Here is a 26413-nt window from a genome sequence, read left to right on the forward strand (position 1 = left end):
AAAATTGCCTGTCTTCTGATGGTGTTCACAGCTACACTGAGCTTCTACAAAAAGTTCTCCATGCCCCACCCAGCTCTGCCAAACCCTATCTCAGACAGTCTGAGGTTATTACACATTTACATTTGTTTATTCTTTCTTCATGTAATTTCTCTAATATACCTGTCTTCTTTTAGTTTATTTGAAAAGTATTGTATTGCGCTGCCCAGAGAGCACACAATTCATATGTCTTTGGAAACGAAATCATCAATTTCTCTACCGATTGCAAAGGAGCAGCATAAAAATATCTATAGCACATATATCTGCTTATGCATATATTCAATAAGATGCATATTCCAGCCAGCAATTTAACCACACAGTATTCCCAGATTCTTACTTTCCAAGTTTCAGTTCGTTGTCATTCAACTATGCATTATATATAGCTAAACAAAACATTGTTTTCTCAGGGCCAAGGTGCAAAACACTGTACACACACAATCACACACAGCACATATAGTTATGATATTGCACATACATTGATAGAATAATATTAGCACAAGTCCTTGAGTCTCAGAATCAGATTTAATATCACTGGCATGTATTGCGAATTTTGTTTTGTGGCAATAGTACGTACATTGCAATACATAATTCAAAAAACTGTAAATTACAATAAGAAAAGATATATTAAAAAATTAATTAAGTAGTGCCAAAAAAGAAGAAAATAGTGAGTTTGTGTTCATGGGCTTAGTGTCCATTCAGATATCTGATGGCAGTGGAAAGGAAGCAGTCCGGAAACATTGAGTATGTGTCTTCAGACTCCTGTGCCACCTCCCTGATTGTAGCAATGAGAAAAGAGCATGTCCTGAGTGATGGGGATCCTTCATGATGGATGCTGCCTTCTTCAGGCATTGCCTTTGGAGGTGTCCTTGATGCTGGGAAGGCTAATGCACATAATGGAGCTGGCCGAGCTTACAACTTTCTGTAGCTTTTTCTGATCCTTTGCAGTGACCCCTGCATACCAGACAGTCAAGCAACAAGCTAGAATACTTTCCACGGTAGAACTGTAGAAATTTGCAAGAGTCTTTGTTGACATACCAAGTATCCATGGATTCCTAATGAAATATAGCTGCTGATGTGCCTTCTTTGTAACTGCATAAAAATGTTGAGTCCAGGATACATCTTCAGAGGTATTTCTGCAAGACCAAGCACACAGCAGTGCTTCATCTCACACTGGGTCAGCTGCAGATGAGTGCAATTCAGCTTGTCTTCTAGGGAGTGAACACTGGAGAACAGCACTGATGGGAAAGCTGAACTGCACTCTTTCAAATCAAGCAGAATTTCTGCATCTAAAAACTGACCAGAGTTCCACTTAGCAGCAGGTTAATATACACAGTAGCCCATGATTCAATATACACAGCAGTGCAATACGTGAACTGCGATGTTGCTCCATACATGGAATTTGCATAGGTGCTACTACTGAGCCCTATTTACAAATTCCTCTGCAATTGGTGAGCTACATCAAAATACTAATAGCATCAGCAATCTGTTCACCAATGCAGTTCATCTTTTTAATATAATGGCACAGACTCACAGCTCGAACTGCCTCAGAACTCGGGTGACTTGGATTCTGTCGATCTGAAGTTTGCACATTCTGTCAGTGACCACGTGGGTTTCCTCTGGCTGCTTCAGTTTACTTCCACGTTCCAAAATGGTAGGGGATGGTAGTTTAATTAGCCACATTCAAGTGCCCAGAATGTGTTGGTGAGGGATGGAATCCAGGGGAGAAATTATGGGAATGTTGGGAAAACAGGTTAAAGGAAATGAGATTCTGTGGGCTAGCATAAACTCAATGGACCAAAATATCCACCTTTTAGTTTGTAAAGAAGATGAAATAATATCACTATATACAGCAGACTCCAGTTAATTTGGGATACGACAGGACCAGTACATTTTGGCCCACTTAAGCTATTGCCCCTATTAGCCAAAGCGCCATGGAAATAGTCAAAAAGGTGTATATAAAAAAAAGACAACCTACCATTTAACTGAGAAACGAATTATGTATTTAAGTGAAAAACAGAACAAATCACACTACCAATACTACTACAGCAGTATAAAACAATGTATTAATTCCTAATCATTATCAACAGAGGAATTCATTCAGTGTACGCTGCCTCATTCTTTTGATTATCTGTAAATGAACAAAATCAGCGTGGGCACCTGCGTATGCATATAGTACACTGCCTTCATACACAAACGAGAAAATCTGCAGATGCTAGAAATTCAAGCAACTCGCACAAAATGCGAACAACAGGAATTCTGCAGATGCTGGAAATTCAAGCAACACATATCAAAGTTGCTGGTGAATGCAGCAGGCCAGGCAGCATCTCTAGGAAGAGGTACAGTCGATGTTTCAGGCCGAGACCCTTCGTCAGTTCTGATGAAGGGTCTCAGCCTGAAACATCGACTGTACCTCTTCCTAGAGAAGCTGCCTGGCCTGCTGCGTTCACCAGCAACTTTGATGTGTGTAACTCGCACAAAATGTTGGAGGAACTCAGCAGGCCCGGCGGCATCTGTGGAAAAGAGTACAGTCGACGTTTTGGGCTGAGACCCTTTGTCAAGACTGGAGGGGAAAAAATGAGGATTCAGAGTTAGAAGGTGGAGGGAGGGGAGGAAGAAATACATGAAGATAGATGAAACTGGGAAGGGGAAGTTAATTGGTGAAAGAGGTGTGGGACTAGAGAAGGGGGAATCTGATAGGAGCGGACAGAAGACCATGGAAGAAAGAAAAGAGGGAGGTATTGGGCATTACCAAAAGTTCGATAAATCGATGCCCTGCCTTCAACTTGGAGGCTTCCCAGATGGAATATAAAGTGCTGCCCCTCCAAAGTGTGGTCTCATTGTGACAGCAGAGGAAGCCATGGATGGTCATATTGGAATGAGAATAGGAAGTGGAATTAAAATGGGTGGCCACTTGGAGATCCCACTTTTTCTGGCGGACGGAGCATAGGTGCTCGGTGAGGCAGTCTCCCAATCTATAAGAGGTCTCACTGATATACGGGAGGCCACACCAGGAGCACTGGATACAGTAGATGACCTTACGTACTCACAGGTGAGGTGGTTGAAATGTCACCTCACCTGGAAGGACTGTTTGGAGCCCTGAGTAATAGTGAGGGGGAGGTGTAGGGGCAGGTATAGCACTTGTTGCACTTGCAAGGGTAAGTACCAGGAGGGAGATTAGTGGGGAGAGACGAACGGACAAGGGAGTCACGTAGGGAGTGATCCCTGTGGAAAGCAGAAAGTGGGGAGGATGTGCTTGGTGGTGGGATCCGATTGGAGGTGGCGGAAGTTGTGGAGAATTACATGCCTTCATACAATTTTTTTGATGGTTGCATCTTCCAAATAATTCATTTTTATTATAACATTCAAGATGATGATTGATACTGTAGTACTTTGTAGTTCCTAACTTGTCGAAGTAATGAAATTTTCACTCCCTGTTATTTCTGGCATCTCCAAGCCTGACGGCTTGAAACTGCAGAGCGGACAGTTCTGAATTGCCTTGCTGCTTATTTCTCGCCAACTGTCAGTGACAAAAATCACTATTTTTTGACGGCAAACACACGCAACTGACATTGTTTCAAAACCGTACGTTCTAAGCACGATGTAGAATCTGACAGCCATGCAAGTGCATTTGACTGACACTAGTTAGAAATTGTTCAGCAACAGTCTCCTTCCCAAATTAAACATCATAGTATCTCAAATAAGTTAAGGGAATCCTTGCTACTTACTTGATTAGATTTTGGTACGAGTTAGCTTAAATAAGTGGCTGCCCCAATTAACTAAAATCCACTGTACTTATTCACTAATTTCATGTCTTGCTTTTCATATTTAGCACCCACACAATAATATTGGAAAATGTTTATTGGAAACTATATTTGTTTTTATTCAACAGATGCTAGATAACAAGACTTTCTTGACGATGCTTAACAATGTACTTAATACTGATGGATTCTACTTCTCTACAACCTATGACCTGACTCATACATTGCAGCGCTTGGCCAACACCAGTCCAGAGTTTCAAGAGATGACTCTACTGGAAAGGGTAAGGTTGATACAGGGTAAGAGGATCAAAAACAGGAAGCCATATTTGTGCAGTCTCCTCCAGTTTTGCCTACTGTAGTATGAAGCTCACATTACACACTGGCGCTACATGTTCCACAGCAAAAAGTTTGAGCAATCAGATGTGAAATATTCATCCTGGGTCTTTTCAATCCTGGGCTTTTATATTTTATAGCAATATTTTCAAATCCACCAAATTTCATAATTGTTTTGTAGAAGTAAATTATTGTGCTCATTAATTTTCAGCATATTTCCTTCCACATGTAAGGCCCAAGTATTGACTTTTCCATTTTGGACACTGGTTATAAGGACCCAAGTGCAGTATTTTTAGGATTCAGTCCACAGAAATTAAAAGGTATCATAATGGACACGCATAGTTCTGAACTAAATATCGGCCCAAAGGTCAACGGATAATAATGGCAAGTACAAAATCCAAATAAAAAAGGTTGTTTTAACAGTGTCAATCGGAAGGTTTGATTAAACTAATGTATATTGGATTGTGAAAGTTTAGATAGTTCGACAGTAACTACAGTAATGCTGCTTTAAGACTTATAGCAAAGCTCCAAATTAAGAATAGTCTCAGCTTTGCCATATCTTGTGTCGGCAGGGTGGTAGCTTTGAGAATGTGGGAGGAGGAACAGTTTGACAATATTGCCAACAGCATAATTGCTTTGCTTGTTTGAATGCCAGACTTTAACTGACATTAACACTAACAGATAAAGCATCCCACTATGCTTGTGTGTTGGTTGGCCTTATGCAGCTGAATGTGTTTCCATATAATGCTGGTTGGCACCATCAGGTGGTTTTAGTTTAAATCATTATCTCTTAGCACGGGAGTTATTCTGCATATGTTTCATCAAGAAAGATAAAGACAGATAAATCTGTTATATTATGTTAATTGCATGTTTCAGTTTGCACCACCAAGCTGCATTTATTTAATTAGGCGGTGTCAGTTGCATGGATATGTTTACCTTAAATTTGTGTTTACAATGCCATTATCCTCGTAGGCAGATCAGCGCTTTGTATGGAATGGGTACCTCCTGCGGGAATTTGCTGCGCAGCCAGAGGTAAGTTCTTTGGTAGGGTCTGAGAGAAGAGGAGGCTGGTTATTCATTGCTGATGGTAGCATGTGTACCTCTGGCCACACTGGTTCACTTTCACATTTGCATTCAATTCAATTAATGAACCTACTCAACAATACACTACTCAAGTCAGCAATCTTGACCAAAGTAAATAAAAAGAACCACAAAACATTTTATTGATTGTTGGCTAATTCTGATTTGGAATTTAAATCAAGGGCAAGAATGGCTTTCTCCGTTCCAGTTCTGTAGGTTCTGTGATGGCTACAGGAAGTTCTTGATGGGGCAGCTGAGTGGGAAATGGTGGGTTCCTTCTCCTTATGTTGGGTTTCTGTGTGCTGATGCCTAAAGGACTCAGTTCTCAGTGCCATCATAATTGGTGCTTGTGTTTTCCTATGAGATCTGTGAAATGTTACAGCTTTTCAAGGAGGTTTACAGCACATCCTGACACAATTTCTGCCCACCAGATCTTACACCTGGGGGGAAAAAATTGTCTGCTTGAAAACTTGAGTGTCAGTAAAACAAAAATGTGGCTACACTTCTTGGGATCTTAGCTTGGGAGAGGATTTTATATTGATTTATTTATCCTACCAGTGGATTTATGAGCCGGCATTGGAGAGTACTCAAGGACATCAATTTTCTTTGTTTGAGGCCACACCTTGGTCGCTTTGTCAGTGTGCTTTGGGTCATTGTCCTGCTGAAAGACTAGCTTCCTCCACAGTTTAAGCTTTCAGGCAAAGGCCAGCAGATTTTTTCCAGGATCTCTCTGTATTTAGCAGCGTTCATCTTCCTGTCAGTCCTGACCATATTTCCAGTCCCTGCTGCTGAAAAACATCCCCATAGCATAGTGCTGCCTCCACCACACTTTACAGTAGGGATGATGTTACCTGGCTGATGTACAGTATTAGATTTACGCCACTCTTACTGCTTAGTGTTGAGGCTAGAAAGTTTCACTTTAGTCTTATCCTACCATGAGATCTTCTCCCACATATTTACAGTATCTTGTAAGTGATTCTTTGCAAAGTGTTTATGGGCAAGGATATGTGTTTTTTTTTAAGCCAGGGCTTCTTCCTTGCCACTCGTCCATAAATACAGTCCTTAGAGATTGTGGACCTATGAACTTCATCTCCAGTTGCAGCCTCTGGCTTCTGCAGCTCACCTGGAGTGACTGTTGACATCGTAGTACCTTCCTTACAAGAGCCATTCTTCAGCGGCTACATTTAGAGGCATGGCTTGACTTAGGCAGTGTGACTGTGGTTTCTTGTTTTTTCCTCCTGTTCCACGATGGACTGCACTGACTTCCAAGGTATGTTCAGTGCCTTTGAGATGGTCTTGTGCTGTTCCTGCTTCTCTATTGTCATTTCCACAAATTGTCTTGGATGCTGTTTGGTCTTCACTTTGGTTTGGCTTGGTCTGTTGAAAATCTACCATACAGTTGGACATTATGCATTATAGAGAGAGGGGATATTTATTCAGGTGATCCTCCAATTTTCTGCATCAAAAAATTTGGTGAATTGATTAGGTAACATACAGTATTGTGCCTGAGGAATGTTAGTATAGTAATTACCAGAGGTTGAATACTTTTTCAGCCTCAGTTTTGATTTTTAATTTTTCGTAAATTGACAGGTTTTGGAATTTTTCTTTTGATTTGACATAATACACAATGTTTTGTAGATTAGCTCAAAATCCCACTTTAACATATTTTAAATGCAGAAAATGGGCAGTAAAATGTGAAAATTGTTGTGGTGGCTGAATACTTTTTCAAGGCATCAGTTTGTTTTAGGATGAAGTCAGATGTTCACAATAAGGGCTGTGGTCATGGCTAAGCAGATCCTTGGGGTGTGCTTCAGCTGACTGCACCTTTGTTCTCTAAGTTCACTTCCAATCTTGGCTCTCAATGAACACTCTTGGGTTTTTGAGCTGGGGTTATATCTTTGATAGTGCTGAAGAATCCACACATGTCCCAGCATCATTGAATTTACTGAAGTTATTCCCTTATTTCAGTTCCTCCATCTCTATCACTGTAAACTCAGGTTAGAAAAGCAACACCTCATATTCCATCTGGGTAGCCTCCAATAGATATGAACGTCCATATGTCTAACTTCTGATAATTTCTCCCCCTTTCCTTCTCTGTTTTTCTGTTTCCCATTCTGGTTATCCTCTCACCCCTTCTCTTCTCCTCATTTGCCTATCACATTTCTCTAGTTTCCCTCCTCCTCTCTTTTCTGAAAACACTGTCCTCTCCTGTTAGATCTCTTCTTCTTCAGCCTTTTACTTTTTCCACTTACCCCCTCACAGCTTCCTTCATTCCCTTTCTTTCCCACCTTCCCTCTCACCTGTTCACCTATCACCTGCTAGCTTGTACTTCTTCCCAACCCCACTTCCTTATTCCAGCTTCTGCCCCCTTTCCAGTCTTGATAAAGTGTTTCAGCCCAAATTGTTGATTGTTTATTCCCCTCCATGGATGCCTACTGAGTTCCTCTAGCATTTTGTGTATGTTTGCTTCAGATCAACAGTATCTGCAGAATCTTCTGTGTTTTGTGATTGAATTGTCAGGCTCTTTCTGCCCAGCATCTTGTTTTTTTGGGTCACTTTTTTTCTTCATTGGACCTTTGCCTTCAACAGCCTGTAAAACTATTTCTTTTCCCTTTGGCTAGGGTGGAGATTCCAATCCAAGAATTCCTTCCTCTGGAGTTAATTAAATCCTGGATCCCCCGGTCACTCTCACCACACCAAACCTAGTGCAACACACACAAAGTGCTGGAGGAACTCAGCAGGTCAGGTAGCATCTATGGAAAGGAATAACAAATCAACGTTTTGGGCTGAGACTCTAGCGTTTTCTGCTAAAGAAGCCAGAAGTCTCTTTACAAATGCTAATTTTAGTGGACCTTTGAGTTTGTCTTAATACTATGGGCACTTATAGATTGTGCTAGTTGAGTGATGTCAGATGCCTATGAGGTACTGTTTGAGAAGGTGAACCTATAGACACATTCAGTATTGAATTTGCTATTGCAATACTTCTGTAGCTGCTGCTCTTTTGGGATCCAGAATGTTGAAAGTAACAGATTAAATTAGGGATGGTCAGTTCTACCGTCACTGGTACTTGTTTTGATGTCAGTAATGTACACATCATATTGTGTCTTTTCTGACCCTAACAGGTTGTCAAGGAGGATCAGTTTACTTCTTTCTGGGTTGTGGGAAAAGCTTTCTGAAGATCGGAAAAGTCCTCCTTGGCCTCATTTGTAGCTCACATGCTGAAAATTGCAATGTCATGGTTAGAGTGAACTGGAAGGTCAGGGACATACATGTATACTGCATAGAGTGTCCCAGAGAACATGGACTAACTAATTTTTACTGGCTGATCCCCTTCTCATGAAGACAATAATCCTACTCCATCTTGTCTTTCTGAGAAAAAGGGGAGCCCAGTACCAATGGGTATAGGTGGGGATGGGAGAGAGTAATACGAGGCAGCCGTATGCAAGAGCACGTTGTGGTGTATGCTTGTGTGTGCATGCAAGAGAAAAACACAAATGTTCAGGTACCTGCTTGTGTGTGCAATTACATTCAGTGCCCACTTTATTAGATATCTGCTTGTTATTGCAAGTAGCTAATCAGCCAATCATGTGGCAGCAACTCACATGGTCAGGAGATTCAGTTGTTGTTCAGACCAAGCATCGGATTGGGGAAGAAACGTGATCAAGTGACATTAACTCTGGAATGATTGTTAGTGCCAGTGGAGTGGAGTGGTTTGATTATCTCAGAAACTGCTGGTCTCCTGAGGTGTTCACACAAAACAGTCTCCAGAGTTTACCGAGAATGGTGTGAAATACGAAAAAACATACAGCGAGTGGCAGATCTGTGGGTCAAAATGCCTTGTTATTGAGAGAGGTCAGCGGAGAATGGTGAGATGAGTTCAAACTGACAGGAAGGGAACAATAACTCAAATAACTACATGTTACAGCAGTAGTGCATGGAAAAGCATCTACAGCAGCAGAAGACCACAAACATACAGAATACACTCAGAGGCCACTTTATTTGGTACCTTGTACATAATATGTACATTATGTATGTGTACATAATAAAGTGGCTACTGATTGTATATGTATGCCTTTGTCCTTGCAGCTGAGCTTGTTCCCAAACCACCTGGATACCTTTGCCACTGGATCGAGGCCTTACAATGTGAAAACTGCTGTTCCACAGGTCACCTGTGTAATCAATGTGTAATAGTTGTTCCACAAGTCACATACAGGCAAATTTCACTGAATATGAAACTTGGGATCTTGAATCTCAGGACTCTAATGGACAGTCCCACCAGCCAATAATGTCAATTCTGGACAATGCTGTAACATCAGAACCTCACTTCAATGGTTCCATTAAAGATCAAAGAATGTATACAGTGTATAACCTGAAATTTGTACTCTCCACAGACATCCACGAAACAGGAGAAAAGACCCAAAGGATGAATGACAGGAAAACATTAGAACCCCAAAGTTCCCCTCCCCACGCACAAGCAGCAGCAAAGTATCAATCCCTCCCACTCCCCCTCCCTTTCACCTGCCTCAGCAAAAGCATCACCCCCCCCCCACCACCCAGCATGCAAGTAATAGCAAAGCCCCCAAAGAGACCATGATCTCTTTGCCAGGGTCAGGGACACCTTGGATCGTATCCACAAGATTTTGGAAGGGGAGGGAGAGCAGCCAGGTGTCTTGGTACATATTGGTTCCAATGACATAGGAAGGACAAGTAAAGAGGTCCTGAAGAGAGAATTTAGAGAGCTAGGCAGAAAGCTCAGAAGCAGGACCTCCAGGATAGTAATTTCTGGATAGCTACCTGTGCCATGCATCAGTGAGGCTACAAACAGGATGATTTGGCAGATAAATGCGTGGCTGAGAAGCTGGTGCAGGGGGCAGGACTTCAGGTTCTTTGATCATTGGGGTCTCTTCTGGGGGAAGTATGATATATACAAAAGTGACAGGTTGCACCCAAACCCGAGGGGGACCGATATTCTCATGGCAGGTTTGTCAAGTCACATGGTGTTAATATTGCGTTGACTTATTTTTTTATCTGCCCAACAGCTTCACAGGTTTGCTGTGCCAGTGATTCATGGGTGTATCCTTTCCTAGAAATGGATTGGTAGCAATAGCTACTGCAAGTTACTAAGGTGAATCTAATTGATTGATGTGAATGAAACATTTGCGCAGGTAATGGAAGTTGGCTTTTACAGAATTCACAAATCACAGCCAAAAATTGGTCTCTCAAAATTTATATAAAAAGGAAACAGTAACTAAATACTACTTTTTTTCCAACTTGTATTTGTTATCCCATGTGCAGATGACCCAGCTTTGCACTATGAACAGCTTTGTCAAAATGTAACACCCCCACATCCCTCCCCCATCATGTGACCTTTATCTCTTCCCGTGGAAGAGAATTCCACACTAAAGGAATTTCTCACCGCAGTCTTAAAATTTTTGCCGCAAGTTCTGAGGCTGTGACTCCATGTTCTTAACACCTCAGATATTCTTGTTAGTAATGTGATACACCCTTCTTTAACAAACATTTGTGACATTGCAAAAATATTGTGATGGCTATAAAACCTTTCATGATGGCACTGTAACCAGAATACTGTCTTTGTTTGATTTTCCAAATGATGGCTGGTGTTCATTATTGTATTAACTTTTAGAATTCTAATTCTGACAGATTAAAATTACTTGCTTTCTTGACCTTTTCTTATTATCCTTGTTATCCTAGTTGCTTCCTGGTTGTAATCACTATTACTACTTGGTCACATCAGTAAGCATTCATAGCTCCCAATTTGGAACTGCAATTGCAACCTGTGCAGTTGTGGGCTTCAAAATGGCTAAGATGAGGGAACACAAACCAATCCTCTTACAGGATCAGAAGTGGAGAGAGTGAGCAATTTCAAGTTTGTGGGTGTCCATATCTCTGAGGTTCTGAGCTGGTCCCAACATGCCTATGCAGCTATAACAAAGGCAAAACAACAGACATAATTCATTAGGAGTTTGAGAAGATTTTGCTTATCACCTAAAATACTCAAAAACTTCCACAGATGTACCTTGGAGAGCATTCTGACTGGCTGCATCACCATCTGGTTTGGGGGGGGGGGTTGGGGTTGGTGGTGGGCTACTGCACAGTATTGATGTAAGCTGCAGAGATTTGTAAAATTAGTCAGCTCCATCATGGGCACTAGCCTCCGTAGTATCCAAGACAAATTCTAGGAGTGGTGCCTCAGAATGCTGATGTCCATCACTGAAAGACTTCCACCACACAGGATATGCCCTCTTCTCATTGTTACCATCAAGAAGGAGGTACAGAAGTCTGAAGGCACACACTCAACAATTCAGTAACAGCTTCTTCCCCTCTGCCATCCGATTCCTAAATAGACATTGAACCCATGGACACCACCTCACTGCTTTTCAAAATTTCTGTCTTTGCACTACTTATTTTAATTGTTTAATACACATATATGTGCTTTAATTCAGTGTTTCTCTCTATATTTATCATGTATTGCATTGTATGCTGCCACAAAGTTAACTAATTTCATGACGTGCCAATGATATTAAACCTGATTCTGATTCTTATTAACAACACACACAAAATGCTCGAGGAATTCAGCAGGCCAGGCAGCATTTATGGAAAGACGTACAGTCGACATTTCAGGACAAGACTCTTCCTCAGTTCTGGAGGAAAAAAAGATGAGGAGTCAGAGTTAGAAGGGAGGGAGGGGAGGAAGAAATACGAGGTGATAGGTGAAACTGGGTGGGGAGAGGGGTGAAGTAAAGAGCTGGGGATTAAATTGGTGAAAGAGATACAGGGCTGGAGAAAGGGGAATCTAATAGGAGAGGACAGAAGGCCATGGAAGAAAGAAAAGGAGGAGGAACACCAGAGACCACAGACAAGTAGATAAGGTGAGAGAGGGAAAAGAGGATGGGGAATGGTGAAAGGGGCAGGCGCTAGCCACTACCGGAAGTTCGAGAAATGGATGTTCATGCCTTCAGGTTGTAGGCTACCCTGACGGATATAAGGAGTTGCTCCTCCAACCTGAGCATGGCTTAATCGCGACAGTAGTGGAGGCCATGAATTGACATGTCAGAATGGGAATGGGAAGTGGAATAAAATTGGTGGCCACTGGTAGATCCCACTTTTTCTGGTGGACGGAGTATTGGTGCTTGGTGAATAGGTCTCCCAATCTATGTTGGGTCTCACCAATATACAGAGGCCACACCGGGAACACCAGAACAGTAGATGATCCCAACAGACTCACAGGTGAAGAGTTGCCTCACCTGGAAGGTCTGTTTGGGACTCTGAATGGTAGTGAGAGAAGAGGTGTAACACTCATTTTGCTTGCAGGGATAAGTGCAGGGAGGGACAAATGGACAAGGGAGTCACGAAAGCAGCAAGTTGGGGGGGTGAGGGAAATATGTCTTTATGGTGGGATCCTGTTGGAGATGGCGGAAGTTATGGAGAATTATGTGCAGGACTCAGAGCCTGGTGGTGGTAGATGAGCACAAGAGGAACCCTATCCTTGGTGGAGTGGCGGGAGGATGGGTTGAGGGCAGACGTGTGTGAATTGGGAGAGATGCTGTTGGGGATGGAGGAAGAGAAGCCCCTTTCTTTGAAGAAGGAGGACATTTCCTTCATTCTGGAATGAAAAACCTCATCCTGAGAGCAGACGTAACAGAGACGGAGGAATTGAGAGAATGGGGTGGCATTTTTTTTTACCAGTAACAGGGTGGGAGGAGGTATAGTCAAGGTAGCTGTGAGAATCTGTGAGTTTATGAGACATCAGTAGATAAACTGTCTCCAGAAATAGAGACAGAGAGATTGAGAAAGGGGAGGGAGGTGTGGGAAATGGACCAGGTAAATTTGAGTGCAGTGTGAAAGTTGGAGGCAATGTTGATGAAGTCAACAAGGTCGGCATGGATGCAGGAAGCATTATCAATGCAGTCATTGATGTAGCATAGGACAAGTGGGGGAGTGACACCAGTGTAGACTTGTAACATAGACTGTTCCACATAGTCAACATAAAGACAGGCATAGCTGGGACCCATGCGAGTACCCATGGCTACACCTTTTGTTTGAAGGAAGTGGGAGGAGCAAAAGGGAGAAATTATTGAGAGTAAGGACAAGTTTCGGCAGATGGAGCAGAACTGGTGGAGGGGAACTGGTTGGCTGTGCTGTCAAGAAAGAAACAGAGAGCTTTGAGGCCTTTCTGGTGAGGGATGGAGGTGTATGGGGACGACATCCATGCTGAAAATAAGATGTTCAGGGCTAGGGAATTTGAAATTTTGAAAAGATCCAGAGCATGTGAGGTGTCGTGGATGTAGGTAGGAAGGGACTGAACTGGGCGGGGGGGGGGGGGATAAAACTGAGTCAAGATATGCAGATATGAGTTCAGTGGGGCAGGAACAAGCTGAAACAATGGGTCTGCCTGGACAGGCAGGTTTGTGGATCTTGCGTATGAGGTAGAAATAGGAGGTGCGGAGTGCAGGAACTATGAGGTTGGTGGCAGTGGATGGGAGATCCCCAGAGTTAATAAGGCCAGTGATGGTGTAGGAAACAATGGCCTTGTGCTCCTTAGTGGAGTCCTGTTCAAGGGGTATATAAGAGGTAGTGTCTGACAGTTGTCACCTGACCTCAGCAAAGTAGACGTCAGTCCGTCAACTAGAACAGCACCCATTTTACCTGCGGTTTTGATGAGGTTAGAATTAGTGCTGATGGAGTGGAGAGCAGAGCATCTGGAAGGAGTGAAGTTGGAATTGGAGAGAGGAATGGTGAAGTCAAAACAGTTGATGTCCGGTCGGCAGTTAGCAGTGAAAAGATCCAGAGCAGGCAGAAGACCAGCGTGGGGTGTCCAAGAAGAGGAAGGTTGAAGATAGGAGAAGGGGTCATCGGTGCGGGGTTGGGAGTCCTTGCCAACGAATCAGGCCTGGAGACGGTGGAAGAATCAGTGTGGATCTCTGATTCTGATTATAGTGGCTATCAGTAGAAGGATTTGATGTACTTGAAGAACTCAAATTCTTTTGAGTTCCTTATGGCCATCATTCTATTTCTACCACCTCAGACATAACTCCCATTTTTTTTAAGAATTGAAGATAATACATTTGCACTTTGTATTTATATTTGACTTTTCCATGTGTATTTTAATATCATTCATATCATTCAAAGTTTACAGTTTTTGATCTAGTGTCACTGAAAATTGTGCAAGTGCTGTATACGACATTTCACAGTTTAAAGCAAGACAGACAATGAATTAGATCAATTTGTGTGGTTTTCTTCGGCTATAGAATATTTATTAAAATATAGTTATTGAATGATAGTTCCATGTAATATTTGCAATGTTGCAATTGTTTATCAGTAATTATAATCAAATCAGAAATCAGATTCAGTAAAGTGATAAATCTGCTGTTCATAACTAAAAAAACTTGTAAACTCCTTATCAATAAATAATTTTTCATGTTCTACATGTTACTCCTGAGATTTAATTGATTATTTAACATTTAAAAAGAAAATAGATTTATTTTTAATATATCCAATGAACTTTTAACACTGGTGCATCTCAATTACTCCATACAAAAGAAGGCAAAACTGATATTCTCCAAATCAAATAAAATTGGCTCTTCAAGCTTTTTTTTCTTTTGATAGTGAATGACGAAAACAGTACATCAGACCAGTTATGGTGAATATGGTAATAAGAAAGAGTAGTGGGACCTTTGCCCTTCCAACTTGTATAACTTGCCCTCTCCTAAATATTGATACCCTCTTGATGCTGATGCTTGACATGATTCTGATGCTGGTGGTACAATATGCCCACTCCTAGCTGCCCTCTTGGGTATTGATATCTGTTTCCAGTTGGAGTGCTGATAGAGATCCCAAGATATTATGTATTCAGTGCTCAATCATCACTTCAAACTATCTAATTATATAATGTGGTGTTGTCCCAGTTATTTGACATTTTGTTTCGAGGTGGCTCATTTGTGGGAAGCCACATGCTTCACAGCTGAAATCGTAATAGAATGTTCTTGATGTTTTTCCCTTAAACTATCTTGCATAAGCTATGAGATATCTTTGAAATTGACTGCACAATGTTTTATCATGCTGATGTTTTTCCTTCTAAAAGTGGAAATTTTATTGTTCTTTTTAAGTTAAGCATCCTTAACCATTCACCTCTTACCTCAGTCATTATTGTGAAATGTTGTAGTATAAATGGGAAATACTTTGACTGGACACTTCTCTCCAGAAGGAGCTGTTTCAGAGCTGGGGTTCGATATTACGTTAGAGGTAAGTGGACAGATTGTGTCCTTAACTAGTCAGCCAGTGAACTTTCTGATATATATCTTGATTTTTTTTTAAAGTTTTGGTTACTAAGATAAAATGTAAAGTTAATTTTGAGGCCAGTGAGTGGGTGCAGAGAAAATACAAAGTTGATCCCTAAGTTTTAAACCATTGTAACAATTGGGAAAACTATGCATATTTTGCATAATGAAATTGGTGAGAGAAGAATCTGTAGGGAGCTTAGCCGATACTGTATGGTGAAAAGTAGAAGCACTATGTGAGAGTAGAACCATGTAATTGAAATGGGTTCCTGTGAGAAAGCTGGTAAAACTTGATTTGGATGTGAAGCCAAGAAAACTAAAAGTTTGACCAAAATAATCTTCAGGATAGACTTACAAAAGTAAATCATCAAGCTGGATAAAGTGACTTGAATCCAATATTTCACAAGTAATGGTAGTTAATTTTATTAGTGACGCTGGTTACATTTGGTTGTACATTGTTTTGTTTTCCTGAATTGTCATGGTGCAGCATTTGGCCTTTCTCATGCATTTCTTAAAGATTTTAACTAGTTGAGGATGTCTGCCATACCAAATGTTGGTATGGTATAGTCCTTTGCTACATTCCAGCAGGATATACAGTAAGTTTCCTTCAGTTAGTTAACAAATAATTGCCAGCAATTGACTATTTTTGAAGGCCTGTGGGTTAGATGTGTTTGAAGTAAGTATAGGAAAAGTACAAGGAGTTGCGTTGCAGAAAACAAAATTTAGTAGTTGAATCTTCCACATGTAAGATGTAATTTTATTGCAGAAACTTAGCTATAGTTCACCTAGGATTTCTTTTAAACTTCTAAGCTTCATGTTTTTTAAAAATTTTTTTTATTAGGTATTGACTCTGAGGGGCATGCTGCAAACTTTGTGGAGACAGAACAAATCGTTCAGTACAATGGTTATAAGGCATCATTTGTACAAGTGAGTGATTTCTACTGTATTGTACTAGTCATACAACAACTTGGATTTTTACAGCATTTGTGAGTAAACATCCATTGCACTTCCCAAATGGAAATGAACAACGAAATGTATTCTGAAGCGTGGGTAAAGTGATTAGAAAGGACCAACCAGCCTCTTAGGAAACTTTTACTTTGGAAGGGCAAAGTAAATAAGAGTGAGAAGTTCAAGAGATTGCAGGCACTGTAACTAAAGACCTTGCCATAAAGAGTCAGGCAGTGTTGGCATTTATAAGCCACATTTTAGAGATGATAACCAAAGGCACTCAAATGTTACCAGTATTATGAAAGGTGATATGAAAGCAGATGATTAAAACTTAACAAAGAAACTGGTTTTAACAGTGGGGTTTTCCTCTAACCTTCTTTCTGCACAAAGATTATGGCCCAGAGCAGGGGTTCCCAACCTTGTTTATGCTATAGATCCCCAGCATTAACTAAGGGGTCTGTGGAACCAAGTTTCGGAACTCCTGGGTGTGGACAAAGAGAATTGCCAAACTGAAGGGATGGAAGGATGTGGAGGAGGGGTGAAGTAGGTTATAGAGATGAGGAAGTATTGCAGCAATGAAGGAAATTAAACACTAGCACGAGTGATTATGAATTGAATGTGTTGAGACTGGGATCCAATGTGGGTTAGTGTGCCTATTGCTAACATATAGCAAGACTTAGAGCAGAATCAGATATTGGCAGTAGCATTTGAGATAACCTATGGTTTGTGAATGTTATCCAGCTGTACATTAGAATAATTCTGAAGGTGATAAAAGCATAAATGATAGCAGCTATCAGAAGTGATGTTCCTGAGTAACAATATGTGGGTTGAGAAGTTTATTCTTGGAGAATTCAGTGTCTAATGTGGCAGTACATTGGTTACATAATCTGAGTTTGTAACAGAGGGTCAGAGGGCTAATGCGTTGCAGTAGTTAAGATATTTTAATTGTGCCATTATTGCATCTCGGGAATTTGGTTTCTGCTCTGGCACTGACTGGCATACATTTATTCTTGGTCTGGCAGTGCCTCAATTTTTTTTAACATTTTTTTTTGTTCAGTATAACAAAACTTTCAATTTACAGATACATTTACATTTACATTTCTTCCCCTCACAGATATCAGCTATCAGAACACTGCCATCAAAATATAGACATCACCCCAACATCCTATACAAAAGCCCTTATTAGTATAGCAGAGAGGTTTATATCTACATACTGCAGAAAAGGTTGCCATGTTTTATGAAAACTATTTGTTTTTGAGTGTACCATACATGTCAAAAAGTCCAAAGGAATGTATTTCATGATTAATTTATGCCAACCAAAAAGTTCAGGGGCCTTATCGGATATCCAACAAAGTAAAATGTTCTTCCTCGCACAAAAATTCAGGATGTTAAAAAGTTTTTTCTGATATGCATTAATAATATGACTGCTGGGTAAGCCTAAGAGAAAAGACACTGGGTCCAGTTCAAGCTCCATCTTCAGAATCTTTTCTATTTCATCCAAAATATCACTCCAGTATGCCTGAAGTGTGGGACAAGTCCAAAAACAGTGGGTGAAAGTTCCAGTATTTACTTTACATTTAGATCACATTGGAGAAACCCCTGTCTTAAATTTTGAGAGACAATCTGGAGTCAGATGGGCTCTATGCAGAATTTTCAGTTGCAGTGCTTTAGTTCTATTACAAACTGAAATTTTCTTTGCATTATCACAGATGTCTTCCCATGTTTCAGCTGTAATTTCTACTCCCAGCTCTTCCTCCCAGACCCTTCCCAGTTGCTCAGCCTCTCCACAAGAACATTCCCTCAGGAAGATATAAAAAGTACTGATGGAGACTTCACCCTTAGCATGAAACACCGTCTTTTCTATGTCAGAACTATAGAAATCAGTTAACAATGATGGGTTTTTTCTGTATATAATCTTTTCTGTGAAAGAAATGAAAAAAAAATCCTTGTTGTGTATGTTAAATTTCTGTACTATTTAAGTAAAAGACATTATCATTCCTTCATCAAACAAATCTCCTAGATGGAAAATACCCTTAGAAATCCAAAGTTTAAATCCGGAATCCATTATGCCAGGCTGAAAATCTGGACTGTCGGTTATTGGAGTGAAAGGTGATATTTTCACTGCGTTGCCCTCAATTTGTTGCACCGCCCTCCAAGCCCTGACTGTATTAATTGTTATTGGATTGCAACAATATTCTTTAACTAGTTTCATCTTATTGAGGAAAAGCAAATTAATAAGAGGACATTTTGCTTGTGAAGCTTCAATGTCTAGACAAATTGAAGAGGGGTCCCTGCAAACCCAGTGAACTACATAAGATAAAAAGAAACTTAACTGATATTTTTTGATGTCTGGAAAATCCAAACCCCCTAGACTACTGGGAAGCTGTAACTTAGACATTTTAATACGGGGTCTTTTTTTGTTCCAGATGAAAGAAACAAACCAGCCATTTATTTTTTTAAGCATTTGTTAGGTAAAAATGACTGGAATCATTCATATTGGTTAGAGCAGATGAGGAAGAATGTTCATTTTGAGCAAGGATATTCGGCCAAGCCAAGAAAGAATGCTCCATCGCTCAAGATCCTGTTTGATTTTGTCAAATTACTGTGTAAAGTTAGCTTTGAACAATTGATCAAACATAGGTGTGATAAATATGCCTAAGTAAACAAAACCTGTCTGCGACCATTTAAAGGGGAAAACACCCCGAGTGTCAGGTACCTGCTGCAGATTCCCCAGAGGCATAGCCTCTGATTTAGTAAAGTTGATTTTATAACCTGAAAAGGCGCTAAATGAATTGATGCATTGTATAAGGTGGTGCACTGATATAGCAGGGTTTGATAAGAAAGTTAGAACATCATCTGCATACAATGTAATTTTATGTGATTTTAGTTCTATGTCTGGAGCAGATGTTTTGGGGTCTCGCCGAATAGCCTCAGCCAATGGCTTGATCACTAGTATGAAAAGTAGTGGTGATAAAAGGCAGCCCTGCTGGCTGCCCCTCAGAATACTAAAATTATCTGACCTAATACCATTAGTGAGAACTGCAGCCAAAGGGTCATTATAAAGAACCTTCACCCCCTTAATAAAATTATTGCCCAAACCAAATTGTCCTAAAGTGAAAAAAAGATACGGCCATTAGACACGATCAAAGGCCTTTTCTGCATCTAGGAAACCACCAAGCCGTCCAGTGCCTGTTGCTGACATGCCTGAATCACATTAAGTAATAATCTCATATTGTTAGATGACCTATTGCCTTTTACAAAACCCATTTGATCCTCCTTTATGATAAAAGGTAACACAGTTTCTAATCGCAACGCTAAGGTTTGAGATAAGATTTTAAAGTCAATATTTAACAAGGAAATAGGCCTGTAGGAGGCACAATCTTCAGGGCTCTTTCCTTAAGAATTAGGGAGATATTAGCTTCTCTCGGTGATGTTGGGAGGAGACCACAATTAAATGCATGATTGAATGTGTTTAGCATAGGCTCTGATATTAACCCTGTGAACTCTTTATAGAATTTACTGGTGAGTCCATCAGGGCCAGGGGCCTTCCCACTTTGGAGCTGTCTCACAGCCTCCTGTATCTCATGTATAGATAACGGAGCATTGAGGAGGGACTCTTGTTCAGAAGAAATGCCTAGGAGGTCTAAATTCCCGAAAAAAGACTCCATCCTAGATTGTCCATCATTACATTGCTCAGATTGATACAATTTAGAATAAAAATTCTTAAACACAACATTAATCATTTTAGAATTACTAGTGAGGGCTCCTGTCCCATCCCTAATTGAAGCAATAGTCTGAGTCATTTTTCTTTCTAGCTAAGTAAGCCAAATACCTACCTGGTTTTTCACCATGTTCAAACAATCATTGTTTAGCAAATGTCAATTTTCTTTTGGCTGCTTGTGGAAGCAAAGAGTTTAGTGCACAGTGTAGGGTTGAGATATTCTGTAACCTGGCTGCAGAAGGCTTATTAATATAATCCTTTTCAGCTGCCACAAGCCTTGCTTCCACTAGGCAATGCTGTTCTGCAGCTTGTCGCTTCTTACTAGCAGAGTAGGAGATAATTAATCCCCTTGCATAGGCCTTAACGGTTTTCCAGAGCATCGAAGGACTACTAGCTGGTTTGGAATTAATAGATAGAAAAGTTTTGAATTCAGAAGTAAAGTAAAGTAGTCTATTATTATCTTTTAGAATAAAAGGATTCAGCCTCCAATGTCTAGTTCGTGCTGAATTATCTTTGGGCTTAATATTTAAATATACTGCTGCATGGTCAGAAATAAGATATTTCCGATTGTGCAGGATACAACTAAATCTAGGAGTGTTTTGGGGGTTAGAAAAAAGTCTATTCTGGTGTAACACTTGTGTGGATTAGAAAAAAAATGTGAAGTCTTTGTCTGAGGGATGTAACAACCTCCAGACATCCACAAGTCCTAGCTCTCCACATGAGCCCATGATTTGTTTGGACTGTGAGGAGAGCACTAAGCACTTTGTCTATCAATGGGTCCATGAGACAATTAAAATCCCCACCTACAATAATGTTTTGTATTGAAAAGCTTGTAAGTTTGGAAAACGCATCTTTTAGGAATTTGAGAGGATGAGCTGGAGGGCAGTAAACATTGAGAATACCATATTCCTCTCCATGTATTGAAGCCTTAACAATCACAAATCTCCCATACTTATCCTTAATGCAGTCTAATAACTTAAAAGGTAGGTTCTTCCTAATTAAAATGGCCACCCCCCCCCCCCCCACTCCTGGTACTAAAAGATGAAAAATAGACTTGTTCAAATCCACTCTGTTGCAGTTTTAGATGTTCTTCATCATTTAAATGTGTCTCCTGCAATAAGGCTATGTCCACCTTTTTTCAGGTTTAGTAGGATTTTCTTTCTCTTGATTGGTGATTGACTCTTCTTAATGTTCCAAGTGCACAATTTTAATATATTACTGGTCATAAACCTTTATAACAATCATTTGACTCCGGAGGAGAAGAAACCCGACTTAAGATCAGCTGACACGAGGAAATCTGCAGATGCTGGAAATTCAAGCAACACACATCAAAGTTGCTGGTGAATGCAGCAGGCCAGGCAGTGTCTCTAGGAAGAGGTACAGTCAACGTTTTGGGCCGAGACCCTTCATCAGGACTAGTCCTATATCTAGACCTGACGAAGGGTCTCGGCCTGAAACGTCGACTGTACCTCTTCCTAGAGATGCTGCCTGGCCTGCTGCGTTCACCAGCAACTTTGATGTGTGTTGGTTAAGATCAGCTGAGCAGCAATAAGTGCATTAAAAAAACACACACAAAAAAAACAAAGTGCCAACAGCGCTGAACAAGAGGACTTACCCCACACTTAAAGGGGATAGCTGAACCTTCTAGCACCGCATATTCTGCCCCACTGCCAGTATGGCATTTAACATAGTCAAAAATGAAAACAGGACATAATTTATCAATCCACCAATTTGTTACCATCATGTTTAAGCTCCTTCAGGCTGGAGCAGCACTGCTAATTTAAACAAGTATATTAATCAAAACAAATACATTACCCATCCTATAAGATATCTTGCTGTTGAGTAATGAAAAGGTAAAATAAAGCAACCATTGAGCATGTTATCGTCCATAACCAGGACTACGCAATATATACATTCTTTAGCCCAACGTGTCTCCAAAAGTCTTAGCTTTGTCAGGAGAATAAAATATCTTGGTGGCTCCGTGGTAGGTGATTTTCAGCGCCGCTGGGTACAGCATAAAGTACTGGATTCTGGATTCTCTCAGCCGCTTCTTGACCTAGTCGAATTCCTTGCACTTCCGAATAACGGCTGCCAAAAAATCTTGAAAAAACATTAGCCTGGATCCCTCATATATTAAAGGCTGGGTATCAGTCCCGCCGCGCTTTGAGGCCTCTGCCGCTCTTTGCTTATCACCGAAATTATGGAACCGCACGAGGACAGGTCGAGGGCATTGGTCTGGGACCGGTTGATGAGCTCTTTCCACTTTAATGCATCCAGCCTTGGTTTCCAAATCAAGGAAATTGGGTAGGCAGCCAGCCCTCAAAAAACTTGGCTGGCTGGCTGCCTTCTGTACCTTCAAGTAGACCGATGATCTGTATGTTCTTCCTCCTACCTCTATTCTCAAGTTTGTCGATATGGTCAGACAGGCTTTGAACTTGCTTTTCTAGCGCCCGGATGCGGCTTTGGGCTTGATCAGCTACAGTCTCAACCGCGGAGACTCGGCCCTCGGCCCCGGTTCTTGTATCAAGATTTTTAAGCTCCAATGTGTGGTTCTGGAGTGTTAGAGTGAGTGGACCCAGCTTCTCATCCATCATTTTGGATATGTTCTCCATAACTTCCTGAATTACTTGACGAAAAGCAGGGTCCAACACGTTAGCATAGCGAGCAGCAGCTAACTGCTCAGCCCCAGGTGAGCACTTTGTGCAGTCCATCTTGGCCCCCTTTTTACTACTTTTCGATGACATGGTGTTGAAGCAGCTCAAAAAAAACTCATCAATGTTCATGTTATTAAATCTAACACTTGGGCATTTAAAAAAAAGTTGAAACGGATAGGTTTATATGCAAAATTATCAGTGTTGCGGTGCTGAGCTCAGTAAAGCAGACCTTTCACTGCGCCGCCATCTTGAAAAACCTCAGTGCCTCAATATTTAACCTTTGTTTATATTTCCTCTAAGTTTGACCTGTTGCATATCTCTGAGTTTTACTTTTCACTTGTTTAAAATGTTGGCAGCTGTTCCTTCAGCTCCCTTGACATTACACTCTGGAATTCCATTGCTAAAACATTACCTTTCTTTTTGCCTTTCTTTAAGACACTGCTTAATACCTGTCTCTTTGTTTGGACTTCGGTTCACTTGCCCCAAAATCCTCATATGTAATTTGGAGTCAAGTTTTCTCTCTATTGATAGTGAAGAACTGTGAACATTTTTTTTTAATTTTTAAGAGTATATGAATATAAATGAATTAGGGGACTAAAAGAGTATTTTACTAACTTTTGAAGACTTGCTCTGAATGGAGATCAAGTAAATCTTGTCCAAGGAAAGCATCTTCATTTAATGAAAAGAAAAGTTGAAATGCAAGGATGATGGAAAAATAAGGATAAAACCACTTCTTTGGAATTCTTATCATAGTTTTAATAGCTTGCATATTCATAACTAATCTGCTAAAAATTGTTCTAGAAGTCTGATTAACTGAAAAAGATGATTCTTGATTATTATCTGCTATTAAATGTATTTCTCTTCTGCTTTCAAGACACGAGGGTCGATCCCCTTCTTCTGGTCTCAGAGGCCAAACTTGAGGTACAAACCAAAGCCACAGATTAGTAAATCCATGAACCATGTGAGTATATTTCAAATATAATGAAGTGTTTCATTAACGTTTGCCCTGCAGTAAGTGAGCTGTTTTACAGTGATATATGTGCAGTTTTATGTTGTATGAAAGCTCTTTTCAGGGATGATTAAATATATATTTTACTAGATGGGATTACACATAATTGGTGTCTCAAATCTTGATTTGCGTGAGAAAACAGTGAATTTGTATAGTTGAACAAAATTCTTGAGGTAAGAAAGTCTGCAGTTAGCATGTAATATGAAGATAATCCTTTGTCAGTTTTTCAGTATGCTCAGGGAACCTAGCTCCATCTACACCCCCTCTCCCCACCAACCACCTTTCTTGACCATTCTACTGTTGTAATTTGCCACAATGTTGGTCCAATATGAATGCTTGATGAGAGCTAATTTCTTCCAAGTAAATCTTGGGGAGACTGCAGCAGATAGTATCTCCAGCCACCAATTATTTCTCTGACTAACCACACACTCACACTGTCAGCTTTCTGAATTCAGAACCAGGCTGCTCAGAGCCTTGGTCATTATTTGAGCTTGAGCGGGCTTTACACATTTCTGGCCCGGCTGCCTCTTTCTATTATTCATTTTTTTTCAAATCGCATTGCCCCCCCCCCCCCATCCACCCACACTCTTCGCAGCCCCATGTTTGCTGACATGCAAAATTTTAAAACGAAACCTCAATTTAAAACTTCTCACCGCTGCCATCAAATCTGTCCATTGGCCAAACCTCCACAGGCCTGAGCGTACTTGCTTTTCCCCTGCTGTTTGATAAAGAACTGCCAGCAAAGTCAGCTCATGTCATTTGCACACCTGCTGTCTATTATCCTGCCCTGCCTCTGGATGCAATAATGAGAGCACAGGCAGACCTCAGACGTGCTGAGCTGAGAAATCAGATGCTCTTTGCATCTGTTTCACGACTGGCCCATTTGAAAGGGTCACTGAATTAGATCGAATAGGTGAATGGATAGAAGAGCATTTTACTTGATCTTAGTGCTTTTAGTTCATTAAAGTGCCTTTAAATAATTTTGTTTTTCATTGTTTTGAATGAATTTTAAATATCTACAATAATTAGGAACATTTAAAACCAGTTCAGCAGTCTTTGAGAGCAGCAAACTTTCAAAATGCCATTCAGGTAATCTATGGTGGTGGGGCTCAGGATATAGTACCTGAGGTCTAGTTTGCTGGTTGTACTGCCACAGTAGAATGCCTGGAGATTGTGATGCCGCAATTACCACGCCGGCTGAAAGAAATAATTGATTGTAAATGCAAAGTGCAGTCTGGATCAAGCATGATCCAACTTATTTTCTTCAGCTCTATGACCCTCTGACGCACCTGCTTTAATTCTCATCCATGAATATAAATAACCCACCACAGGTATCTGTGCCTTCAGCTTTTGAGGCCCAATGAAGCTTTAAAAACTTGACCTAATATCTTGTATGGCTTAGTATCAATATTTCCATGATACCAGTATAGAAGTGGAAGTTGCTGTTGTATGTCAGTGTCAGTTAAGCTCTTGCATGTACAAGAATGGTGAATATTTTAGTTTGAATTCAGTGAAGTTTTCACATAGTGTTTTTCCCTAAGTCTCAGTCTAATACAGCCATGATACTTGTAATCTTTGTTAAGTACTAGAAATAGGGCAAATGATTTGTTTTGGCTCAGAAATTGGCATTTTCATCCCTCCAGGAATGTTTGTCTAACAATACAGTACTTGGGCAGCAAATTGCGCTCCATGCGGTAAGTGTAGAAATCTGCAGAACGTGTCAGTGTGCTGCATCAAATTGCTTGTCCTGTTAACAACCACTGCAGTCATAGAGAACAGTTCTAGAGCATTAGTGCACTACCTAGATCATTGGGATGTTTTGATGCATTATAAAGTGCTCTAAAGTTGTGGTGATTTTGACTAGATTTATCATAAAAGAGGATAATAAGCATTTTATTTGTCTTTCATTGCAGATGGATGGCTTTCAAAGGCATTTTGATTCCCAACTTATTAGCTATGGGAAGCAAGTGATAATAAATTTGGTATGTATTTGCTTTTATTTAATATATCTATACTAAAATACTAACTTTGATAAAGTTCTAAAGCTTTGTTTTTATCAATTTTTTAACAGGTTGATCAGAAAGGCCCTGAAAAATCTCTTGAGCAGGTTTTTGCCAAAATGGCAGCAAGCTTGGGGAATGGAATGGTTAAGTACGTTTCCATAATATTTTCAGAACTGAGCACCTAGCTTTTATGCATACATTTTTTTTGAAAAATGTGGCTTACTTGCTTTACAAATTCCTCTTCCTAGTGTGCCCACTTACTGTATAGGAAGGAAAAGATTTCAACAGATAAAGTTCTTGCAAAAGGAAAGTGGAGCAAGCATTTGAGTTTGAAGTAAATTTATTATCAAAGTACATATGATGAGACCTCTGTCGGTCAGAGTGAATGATCGATGTTGCGTCCTAGCTGTCTAGATATGCAAGCCTGGGCAGTACAATATGAAGAGCAAAGAAGCAAGCTCCCCTCTCTCCAAGCACCTGATGAATCCAAAGGAATGGCAGAAGCTGATACAGCTTGAAACCAGCAGCATTGCAGGAATTGCCAGTCTGCATTGAACTCAACGTAGGACTGCC

At 40.5% G+C, this 26413-nt stretch overlaps 1 protein-coding gene across 2 annotated transcripts in view; it reads left to right on the plus strand.

The window, feature by feature from the left end:
- LOC134357881 (phosphatidylinositol-3-phosphatase SAC1-B-like) overlaps positions 1-26413 on the plus strand; it is a 92846-nt gene that overhangs the window by 32706 nt on the left and 33727 nt on the right. For both annotated transcript variants that reach the window (XM_063069624.1, XM_063069625.1), the window contains exons 5-12: positions 3926-4075; positions 5100-5159; positions 10247-10280; positions 15369-15470; positions 16347-16432; positions 23703-23789; positions 25751-25819; positions 25909-25988. In XM_063069624.1, the coding sequence (XP_062925694.1) occupies positions 3926-4075; positions 5100-5159; positions 10247-10280; positions 15369-15470; positions 16347-16432; positions 23703-23789; positions 25751-25819; positions 25909-25988 (668 nt within the window). The remainder of the gene's footprint in view (positions 1-3925; positions 4076-5099; positions 5160-10246; positions 10281-15368; positions 15471-16346; positions 16433-23702; positions 23790-25750; positions 25820-25908; positions 25989-26413) is intronic.

Source organism: Mobula hypostoma, chromosome 17 (assembly GCF_963921235.1).
Source record: "Mobula hypostoma chromosome 17, sMobHyp1.1, whole genome shotgun sequence".
Lineage (NCBI taxonomy): Eukaryota > Metazoa > Chordata > Chondrichthyes > Myliobatiformes > Myliobatidae > Mobula > Mobula hypostoma.